Genomic DNA, 12,010 nt, shown 5'->3' with positions numbered 1-12,010 from the left:
CACACACAATACATCACTGTCTCTTCACCGCCTGCACACACAATACATTGCTGTCTCTTCACCACAAAACACACAATACATCACTGTCTCTTCACCGCCTGCACACACAATACATCACTGTCTCTTCACCACAAAACACACAATACATCGCTGTCTCTTCACCGCAAAACACACAATACATCACTGTCTCTTCACCACCTGCACACACAATACATCACTGTCACATGTATGCTCTTCACCACCTGCACACACAATACATCACTGTCTCTTCACCACAAAACACAGGAACATTCTCATTACTAGTTAAGACAATAATAATTACTTCATGACCATTAAAGAACAGTAACATTCTCATGGCATGCAAAAGCAACACCAACAAAAAACACATCAACACAAAATGTTGCTGGCACCATCTCTGCTAACTTGGTATGATAAGAAAAAAACAACATGCCCACAGTTTCAGAGAACCCTCTGTGTGTATATCTATGTTTGTTGCTGTTGTTGTTGTTGCTGTTGTTGTTGCTGTTGTTGCTGTGGTTTCCCCTCACCTTGAAGAGGGAGGTTTCCCCATTGACATCCACTGCGTTGACATGAGCGCCCATCTCCAGCAACATGAATACTGTAGAGCTCTCCGCCTGCACAGTGAACAGGCAGGGACCACACTGATTACCTGATGATTATCTTCTTTATCTCACTTCCAGTGTCAAGGGACCGCACTGATTACATGCTGATTATCGTCTTTATCTCACTTCCAGTGTCAAGGGACCACACTGATTACATGCTGGTTATCATCTTTATCTCACTTCTAGTGTCATGGGACCGCACTGATTACATGCTGGTTATCTTCTTTATTTCACTTCCAATGTAAATGAATAGTTCAACCGTTTCAGCTCAATTTCAACTTCCAAAGTCTGGCTTCCAATGTCCATAAATACTTCACTTGTTTCAGCTCAATTTCAACTTCCAAAGACTGGCTTCCAATGTCAATAAATAGTTCATCCATTTCAGTTGAAATTAACCTTCCAATGTCAATAAATCATTTTCCAATTTCAGCTTAAATTAAACTTCCAATGTCAATAAATGCTTCACCAATTTCAGTTCAAGTTAAACTTCCAATGTCAATAAATGCTTCACCCATTTCAGTTCAAATTAATCTTCCAATGTCAATAAATGCTTCACCCATTTAAGCTCAAGTCAAACTTCAAATGTCAATAAATGCTCCACCATTAAAGCTCAGTTTCAATACATGCTTCACCCATTTCATCTCAAATTAAACTTAAAAATGTTAATAAATGCTTCACCCATTTCAGCTCAAGTTCAACAAAGACATCTCAACATGACTCCAAGATTGAATTGATTTTCAAGCCATGAAAGAAAAGAGAGGCAAACAAAAAACAAAAACAATCATTTGTGTGTGTGTGTGTGTGTGTGTGTGTGTGTGTGCACACGTTTCTGAATGGAATGCAAATTTTGGAGCGCATGTTGTAAAGTGACTGGCAGTATGAACAAGACTGGTTTGTGATGCTGTTGTTTTGTTGTTGTTAACTTTTGGTTGTTGTTTTTTCTTCTTCTCTGTGTTTCTGTGTTTTCCTACAGACAGCAAGCTCTGCTACACAAAAATATGTGCCAGACTGCCACACTGAAACAGGTATACTAATTCTGCTTGGCATCTATCAATGAAGCTCATTTCAGCTATGTGGCACAAACACAAGTTGGACTTGTTAAAGAAAAGAGAAAGTATTTTTCATGCTAGCTTTGTTGCATGGAAATATAAACTGTTCTAACCTTTCTTGCTGGGTAAGTTTGTTTCATTTCAATGTGAAGCTGGTTACAACTTTAAGATTTCCCCTTCAAATGCACGTGCTGGGTTAGTTAAAACTGCACACATGGCAGAAAGTAATTGTATTGTATTGTATTGTATTGTATTGCTCTTTTGTCACAACACATTTCTCTATATGAAATTGGGGCTACTCTCCCTGGGGCGAGTGCATCACAACAATGCAGTGCCACCACTTTTTTTTCTTTCTTTACACGCCTGCAAGTTTTGTTTTCCTATCAAAAAGTGGGTTTTTCAACAGAATTTTGCCAGGATAACCCTTTTGTTGCCGTGGACACTTTTACATGTGTTAAATGCCTGCTTTACAGTGTCCTAACAACCCCCCCCCCCCCCCCACCCACACACAAGGCCTTGTGAAGGGGGACAAAAGTATACTGGCGATTGTGGGATTCAAACCAGTGCGCTCAGATTGTCTAGTCTGCTAGGCAGATGTCTGACCACTTGGCCATGGCTCCCATAGTACTCACATGCTCCACGGCCAACAGGAGTGCAGTGACACCGTTCACCTGTACCTGAGCATCTGCCCCACGAGACAGCAGGTGGACAATGATGTCATCAGACCCTGAAACAACCGTCACAACAATCAAGGTCAAGCTTCTTCTTGTGCAAGTTTTCTCTTTCAAGACTTTGTATGCTGAACGGAGTATTTTTGTCTTGTTTCTTGAAATGAAACGTTTAAAGCAAACAATTGTTTATTCATCAGGTTATGTGAGTGCGTATAAGTGTGTATGTGTGTGTGTGTATAAGTGTGTGTGTGTGTGTGTGTGTGTGATTGAGAGAATGAGTAAGAGAGAGAGAGAGTGTGTGTGTCTGAGAGAGAGAAGAGAGAGTGTGTGTGAGAGTGAACGAGGGTGTGTAAGTGTGTAGATGTGTGTGTACGAGAGTGAGGTTGAGAGTGAAAGAGAGAGATAAAGAGAGAGAGGGAGTGTGTGTGTATGTGTGTGTGTGTATGTGGGTGCATGCATGCATCTGTGTATGCATATGTGTGTGTGTGTGTGTGTGTGTGTGGGTGTGAGACTGAGTGTGAGTACTAGTCTGAGAGTGCTTGTGTGTATGAGAGTATGCATGTGTACGATGAGAAAAGGGTTGATACAGGTTTGATATGGTATCAAGAGAGAGAGAACAACCACAGCACAGAAAAAAAAACCCAACAAAAACAACAACCAAAATAAAAAAAAATTAAAAAAACACCCTTCCCTACACTTATGCTTGCAGACTGCAAAAGGTAAGTGTCCTTCCCGCACAAAACTCATTTCTCAGGAGCCAGATTGGAAAGTTTCCCCTTCCATCCCAAACTCGCAGAGGTAATCAATCATGCATAAAACCTGACAGCTAAACATCTCCCAAATCGTCAGAATTCACAAGGCTGCATAAAATGGGGAGGGTGACTGGTGAGGGTGCTGCTGGGAGGAGGAAGGTGGAAGAGGTGTAGGTTTTTATCGCTTCAAGACGGATGACAGCCGCTTCCTGCAGAGCTGTGGCAATGCGAGGCCAATGCAAGACATTTCAATCAATCATTTCTGTTCTTAACCTAGAGACACATACTCTGGCAATGTGAGGCCAACGTGAGACACATACTGTGGCAATGCGAGGCCAATGCAAGACACATACTGTGGCAATGCGAGGCCGACACAAGACATATACTGTGGAAATGCGAGGCCAACGCAAGACATATATTGTGGAAATGCGAGGCCAACGCAAGACATATACTGTGGCAATGTGAGGCCAACGCAAGACACATACTGTGGCAATGCGAGGCCAATGCAAGACACATACTGTGGCAATGCGAGGCCGACACAAGACATATACTGTGGAAATGCGAGGCCAACGCAAGACACATACTGTGGCAATGTGAGGCCAACGCAAGACATACTGTGGTAATGTGAGGCCAACGCAAGACATACTGTGGCAATGTGAGGCCAACGCAAGACACATACTGTGGCAAAGTGAGGCCAACGCAAGACATACTGTGGTAATGTGAGGCCAACGCAAGACACACTGTGGTAATGCGAGGCCAACGCAAGACATACTGAACTGCGTTTGAACCCTTTACCTCGGTCACCATCTTCTGGCACAGAAGGGTTGGGCAACTGCGGACTGCAGCTTTCCCATGGCACCAAAACCTGATCAATGGCAGCAGGGATTCAACAGCTGCACGCGGCAATGGAGGGAAACATCCGCCCAATGTTGCCGTAAGCGAAAATCAATCATTTCTGTTCTTAACCTAGAGCATTTTGTTGGATTCCTCTGGCTTGAAGCCATGCAGTTTGTTGGATTCCTTCTCTGCAGTTTGTTGGAGAGAGAAAATACACAGCTAGACAGCAGCAGATCTTCTGATGATTATAATTCAAAACAACATTTATGACATTACAGTTGTAGCAGTGTAATACCATACATAAGAACAAAATAATGACAGTGTAGTTATATCACCCTTTCCCACCGACATCCACCCCCCACACAAGCCCCGCGCTCCCCCCTCCTCACCTCTCAGCACAGCGTTCATGAGCAGCGTGTATCCCTTATTGTCAGGCAGGTCCAGGTTGTAAGGCTTGCTGCAGGCCAGGGCTCTCTCCACCAGGTAGCAGTTGCCGTCTATCACTGCCTGCCGCAACTCCTCTGTTAAATCAGTATAAAAAAAAGTTTAATTCCCATTGCCTTTTACAAGCCACCAGGGCAGTCATTTTCAAACCCACTGTGTCCAGGGACTGTGATTTTCATATCCACTGTGTCCAGGGGCAGTGATTTTCATATCCACTGTGTCCAGGGGCAGTGATTTTCATATCCACTATGTCCAGGGGACTGTGATTTTCATATCCACTGTGTCCAGGGGCAGTGATTTTCATATCCACTATGTCCAGGGGACTGTGATTTTCATATCCACTGTGTCCGGGGGGCAGTCATTTTCAAACCCACTGTGTCCAGGGACTGTGATTTTCATATCCACTGTGTCCAGGGGACTGTGATTTTCATATCCACTATGTCCAGAGGACAGTGATTTTCATATCCACTGTGTCCAAGGGATAGTGATTTTCATATCCACTATGTCCTGGGGCAGTGATTTTCACATCCACTGTGTCCGGGGGACTGTGATTTTCATATCCACTGTGTCCAGGGAATAGTGATTTTCATATCCACTATGTCCAGGGGACAGTGATTTTCATATCCACTATGTCTAGAGCTCCACATTAGAAGGCGGAGCCCAATCCTCTGCTTCCAATGTTTTAACCACTCCCAACCAGTGTTAACCACTCCCAACCAGTGTTAACCATTCCCAACCAAAGTCAGGTACCCATTTACAGATGGGTGGAGGGAGGGAGGGAAAAACTCGGAGGCAAGTGCCTTTTTCGAGGACACAACAGCATTGCAAAACAGTGCTCAAACCATGATCACTGGTGAACACTGGATCACAGAAGTCCAACTCTTCACCATTCTGCCATGGCGGCTGCTCTGTACACACCATCAACCAGACATACAGGGATGTACACTGACACATGCCCAAAACCACCTTAATTCTTTTTACGAACACAATTTGGACTTTTTCCTTTTTACGAACATTTCAATGTTTTCAATGATCTCTCAGACCCTCAGTCATATTGGCATATATATAATGTACAATGTTTAAATTTCAATGTTTAAACTTCATGGCAGAGAAACAATAACCTGCTCCATCAAATTCTGTTTTTGGAGGCTGATTGATACAAAATGTACCTGTGGACCAGGCCTGAGGCTGATTGATACAAAATGTACCTGTGGACCAGGCCTGAGGCTGACTGATACAAAATGTACCTGTGGACCAGGCCTGAGGCTGATTGATACAAAATGTACCTGTGGACCAGGTCTGTTTTGACCCGAGTCTTCTTGCCCCTCTGCCTTTCTTCAACAGGTCAACAGGGAGAAAGGCTATCAGTGAGGGGCACACCTTCACACAGTGAGAGATACAGACACCGCAGACACCTTGACTGAAAATTTAGTCGCATCCTTTCCTGTTCTGGTGAACAAATCAGCTGACTGATCCACTCAAGTCAATGCAGGGTCAGTGTAAATGCACACATGCTGACTTTGGCTCAATTTCATAACCTTATACCAGTGATTTTGCTCCCCAACCTCACCAGTAATCTGTATACACCATGTGCATAGTGAGACTATGATTGTATGAATTGGCTTAACACAAGAAATCAGGAGGGTGACCACAGCACACCATATGAACTCATCTGAACAGTTCTGACTGTTGGCATAACATCACAATAAACTGCTATCCACTGTAACAAAATACAATGGAATCAGCACTGTTAGCATCACTGTATTCAATTCTCATCAGACTTTGAAAGTTATCTTTGTTTAAAACAAAACAAACAAAAAAGTACTGATATTCACTGATCAAAGAACTACTTAAGAACTATTTCTAATTCTGTTTTATCAATCACCTTTAATTCATCTAAAGTTTGTGTTTAACTTAAATCATGTTACATCAGTGAATGTAGCGTACATTTCAGGGAAAAATTCACACCATAATAAAACTGGCAAAGAAGAATAGAAAAGAAAAAAAAAAAGAGAAACCACTACCAATTCACCCCAAGCCTCCTCTAGAAAAAGTGCAATAAAAAAAACAAAAACAAAAAAACCCCTACTCACCATCACTCAATTCCATTGGTGTAACCGGAGGCAGTAACAATTTCTGTGAGACAAAGAAAATGGTCAAGAATTCATCATGACTATTTTTCTTGCAAGACTTCTTGCTTGTTACTTCAGCAATTTTATATTTATAACAAACTTTCCTTTTCAGTTCAGTTCTGCTTCAGTAACACTAACAGTGAACATTTCCTGATCCTGCTGTAAAAGCGCTGATCAAACTTTTGAAGTGTCCCAAAGTTTTCACTCCTTGAGTTACTCATGCCACACAATTAAAATTATACATTTCTCTTCAAAGTTTGACTACAACCTCCATCAAGACTTGCTAGAAATAAACAAAAGTGCATAAATAAAGCTGTTTGCTTTTGGTAGTTTGAAATTTTTTTTTTTTTTTTTTTTTTTTTTTACCATTTATTTGCTTATTTATCATCATTGTTGTCTTGCTTGGCAGATGTTGTCTAGCATATATAGATTTGTCCGAACGCAGTGACGCCTCCATGAGCTACTGAAAACTGAAACTGAGTTTGAAACTGCATTTAAACTATTTGCTTATCATCAACTTTAAAAAGTTGATCATTCCAACACGTTTACTAGATCACGAACAATAGCACACACACACACACACACACACACATACACACCATGCATGGAAACTGTACACAATATAAGAAATGTGTGCACATTTTCTTTGCTTCACACAATGCTAATAAATTCCGTAAACATCATCTCTCTCTCAATACAAATTAACGACCAAAAAATAATATAAAAATATAAATAAATAAATAAAAAAGGAGAAGAAGCTACATCTCCTCTCTCTCCTCTGACCAATGCTAAGTCTTCTACAATGTAGTACAAGAATGGAGTCTGGACTCGAGTCAATAATCTGTTAATCACTTAACTTATCTTAAGAACCAAAGATGACCCCACCAACCCCCTTTTAAGGAAAAATGCTTTATTTTGCGTCACCAAAGCTGAGAAGACAACTTCCAAGACTCGCTGACCCATAATTCAGAAAATTAAGTTCAACAGAACTTAACTCTTAAGTCAACAAAACTAATCTTTACAAAGCAAAACTGCCAAAAGTGCTCTAAATAAAAACACAACCCAACCCTAGTAAACTGATTTAATGCTCAGAAAAAAACCACCACCAAAACCCAGCAGCATGGCAGAAACATCAACATGAATAGTAGTTAGTGCATTCTATCATCTACACCATCAACAACCTTCATGACCAATGTACATGTATTTTCTAATTGATGTCTGAACATGAAGTCCCTCCCCCCCCCAACACACCTATGGACACACACACACACACACACACTATATATATATATAATTCAAGCTAAACACTACTGCTTACCTCTAAGTACTCTAAGTCAATCCTCTGTAATGCCAAATCAAAGTCTGAATCCAGCCCTGAAATAAAAAATGGCATTATGATTATTGATTTTTCAAAAACCGCATCATACACAAAAACACAGATTTCTGATTTTTTTTCTTCTTCTGATTAAAGAATAAAACTTAACTGAAAATATTGTGTTAAAAAACAACAATAAATAAAAGAAAAAAATATTGTGCACATGTAGTCTTAAACATCAGATATCTATATCAAATTCCATGAGACACTAAATAACCTGACATCATATGCTGGTCAATAGACACCTTTCAAATTCAAAAAGGTTCTCCCCACAGAATTCCAACATTCTACAAATCAAATGTCAAAGTTCCTCTAAAAATAAACATGCAGTTTTGGCAAACTTTTTTTCTCTCCGAAGACCAAGTACACATGTTGCCTATAGAGTTCATGGCACTGTGTGTGATCCAAACACACAACCATGTATCTGTACAAGTAAGTACAGTAAGCTACCTTCCAGGCGCCCACCCCCACTTAACACAAATTTCACAAGTTGGGGATGGGCACTGACTAGGTGCTTTACACTTTGCAGGAGGCCTTTCCCTGACTTAATTCACCATGTACAGCACAGACTGGGTACTTTACACTTTGCAGGAGCCCTTTCCCTGACTTAATTCACCATGTACAGTGCTGACTGGGTACTTTACGCTTTGCAGGAGGCCTTTCCCTGACTTAATTCACCATGTACAGCACTGACTGCGTGGTTTACACTTTGCAGGAGGCCTTTCCCTGACTTAATTCACCATGTACAGCACTGACTGGGTGCTTTACACTTTGCAAGAGGCCTTTCCCTGACTTAATTCACCATGTACAGCGCTGACTGGGTACTTTACACTTTGCAGGAGGCCTTTCCCTGACTTAATTCACCATGTACAGCGCTGACTGGGTACTTTACACTTTGCAGGAGGCCTTTCCCTGACTTAATTCACCATGTACAGCACTGACTGGGTGCTTTACACTTTGCAGGATGCCTTTCCCTGACTTAATTCACCATGTACAGCACTGACTGGGTACTTTACACTTTGCAGGAGGCCTTTCCCTGACTTAATTCACCATGTACAGCGCTGACTGGGTACTTTACGCTTTGCAGGAGGCCTTTCCCTGACTTAATTCACCATGTACAGTACTGACTGGGTGCTTCACGCTTGCAGGAGCCCTTTCCCTGACTTAATTCACCATGTACAGCACTGACTGGGTGCTTTACACTTTGCAGGAGGCCTTTCCCTGATTTAATTCACCATGTACAGCACTGACTGGGTGCTTTACACTTTGCAGGAGGCCTTTCCCTGACTTAATTCACCATGTACAGCGCTGACTGGGCTGGGAGTGAGAAGAAAACCGTTACTAAAACAGACTGTGTTGTCAGCGACATGATGCTCTCACTTTCATTATCGACATCTCATGTAGCAAAACAGTTACTGAAACACAGACTGTGTTGTGAGCGACATGATGCTCCCACTTTCATTATCGACATCTCATGTAGCAGAAGTTACTGAAACAGAGACTGCGTCGTGAGTGACATGACGCTCTCACTTTCATTATCAACATCTCATGTAGCAGAAGTTACTGAAACAGAGACTGCGTTGTGAGTGACATGATGCTCTCACTTTCATTATCGACATCTCATGTAACAGAAGTTACTGAAACAGAGACTGCGTTGTGAGTGACATGATGCTCTCACTTTCATTATCGACATCTCATGTAGCAGAAGTTACTGAAACAGAGACTGCGTTGTGAGTGACATGATGCTCTCACTTTCATTATCGACATCTCATGTAGCAAAACAGTTACTGAAACACAGACTGTGTTGTGAGCGACATGATGCTCCCACTTTCATTATCGACATCTCATGTAGCAGAAGTTACTGAAACAGAGACTGCGTTGTGAGTGACATGACGCTCTCACTTTCATTATCGACATCTCATGTAGCAAAATGGCTACTGAAACAAGACACTGTCATGGAGTAATGCAATGCTCTCAATGTCTTTTTATCGACATCTCATAAGTAGCAAAACATGGTCACTGAAACTTGACACTGTCATGGAGTAACGCGATGCTCTCACTGTTTTTATCAACATCCCATGTAGCAAAATGTTTAAATACTGAAACAAGACACTGTGTCATGGATTATGGTTTTCCACTCACTTTGTTTTTATCTCCATCTCATGCAGGTGTCTTATTCTGTATAAATCTCTAGATCTATTCTATGTCTGCACTGTTTTGTGAAGCAACATGATCACAAACAGCAGACTGAATTGTCATTAGTTCATGACAATTATCTCCCCCATTTTTTGCCTTTATTTTTTCAAAAAGGGGATTGAGCGTTTACAAAGTGTTTTTCCCAATGTACAATTTTTCACCCCAGTTTTGGGGGATAAGCAATTTTATGAGATACTGGGTACTTACTAAGTATTCTACTGCACTGATCTTGGGTAACAGTACATCAACTAGCATGAATTTTTACTACAAGTACAATCCTGATGGCAATCAATACTTCAAAAAGTTCTCCAAAATTTATACAATACTTGTGTATACATCCGACTTTATTGCAATAAAAAAGTACAAACTTTATGTGTATCACCTGCACTGTGTTGGGAAGTTTTTAACTGTCATCATAAAAGAGTAAAACTCCAATAACAGACAATCTCGGTAGAAACAAACTTGCCATTATTCCTAATCCGAAGGATTTCTTCATGATCACAAACTGGAGATATATATGTAAACATATCAACTGTTAAAACATATACTGTGTGTGTGTGTGTGTGTGTGTGTGTGTGTGTGTGTGTGTGTGTGTGTGTGTGTATTTCAGTCACCAAAATTCATCCTCATAGTCATACTCATTACTTGTAAAAACCCTTCCATTAATATGCTTTTTTTAAATCTTTTTTTTAACAAGCAAAAAACCATAAATGAAGTTCAACTTAAAGGGCTAAGAATCTAAAGACATCATACCCGGCAGGTTACTTTCCCAATGACAGATCAGTGTCAATGCTGCTACAGTGACAGTTTTGACGCCAGCTTTGGGACAACAATTGAACTCAGATCTTGAATTATTATGGTCATTAGATCAACCTTACTTTCTATTTTCTACTTTCTACAATGACTGCATGGAAACCTTCCATTAATTTCGAAAGCAAATACGACTAAGAATTGAAAAACACATGACTTTACTTGCTGGTATATTAACTCTGCTTAGGCAAAAAAAAACCACCTTTTGTCTTTGTCTCTGTGTGACTGTAGTAATATTACCAAGCAAATCACTGCAGAAAATTAAATACAATCAAAATGGCTGTACTACATCATACAATCATATATAAAAAAGAAGTAATTATATTCTTTTTTTTTTTCAAATGGAAAAAAAATTATGCAAGTGATGGTGACCTTGAACCACCAACTGTGAAGTCAAGGTCACTGACCTTGACAAGGAGAAATGGCACACTGAACTGTTGGTTCACAAGCACTTCGATCACCAGGTTAGATCGAAAGCTGTCTTTTTCAGTCAAGAGGAAAATGGTCTGCACACCAACATCAACAGTCAGGTTTCTTGGCCAAAGCCATGTCATGCTTGGTGTCGGTCACTACAGTTTGTCATCTTTCCTCCCTCATCAAACAACCAACCGGAATGAAAGGGTTTCCCTGGCAACATCAGTCTGAAGAAACATCTACTCTAATGTAAGTGTGTGTGTGTGACTGAAAGCCTCACTCTGTCATTGAATGACAAAGGAAATGAATGATAGCGCCAAAAGGCAGCAGTCAGTCGGGTATCTGACCCTGATCGAAGATAGGTGCTATATAACATTTACATCGATAATATAATAATAATAATTCAACAGCATGGATTCCTTTGCCGAGAACCTGAAGCCAGACGGTAGTGGAAGAAAAAAACATCTGGTCTCGATCCACAGCACTAGGATCACTTTAAAGGCTACCTGACCTCGCAAAATGTCATCAAAAAGAGTGAATCTCATGTACATGAAATGGGGTGTGTTTAGATTCTAATACAACTATGTCACTGTCAGAGATCTATGCATGCTTCCGCAGACCTGTTGAGAATGCTGTATCATCCTCAGGTCTGTCTTAAACTCTGAATTAGCAGTGACCTTGCAGAAATGCACCTGACTGGTGAGCCA

The 12,010-nt window shown here is 40.9% G+C and overlaps 1 protein-coding gene across 1 annotated transcript in view; it reads right to left on the bottom strand.

Annotated features, from left to right (window-relative positions):
- Positions 1-12,010, bottom strand: part of LOC143297951 (uncharacterized) — a 47,293-nt gene that overhangs the window by 18,551 nt on the left and 16,732 nt on the right. The window contains exons 7-11 of the mRNA XM_076610567.1: positions 7,827-7,882; positions 6,470-6,512; positions 4,322-4,453; positions 2,305-2,399; positions 549-635 (exon numbers count right to left, since the gene is read on the bottom strand). Of these exons, the coding sequence (XP_076466682.1) occupies positions 549-635; positions 2,305-2,399; positions 4,322-4,453; positions 6,470-6,512; positions 7,827-7,882 (413 nt within the window). The remainder of the gene's footprint in view (positions 1-548; positions 636-2,304; positions 2,400-4,321; positions 4,454-6,469; positions 6,513-7,826; positions 7,883-12,010) is intronic.

This window comes from Babylonia areolata, chromosome 23 (genome assembly GCF_041734735.1).
Source record: "Babylonia areolata isolate BAREFJ2019XMU chromosome 23, ASM4173473v1, whole genome shotgun sequence".
Lineage (NCBI taxonomy): Eukaryota > Metazoa > Mollusca > Gastropoda > Neogastropoda > Buccinidae > Babylonia > Babylonia areolata.
Note: the sequence above shows the minus strand (reverse complement) of the source record. Positions and strands in the feature narration are given on the sequence as shown.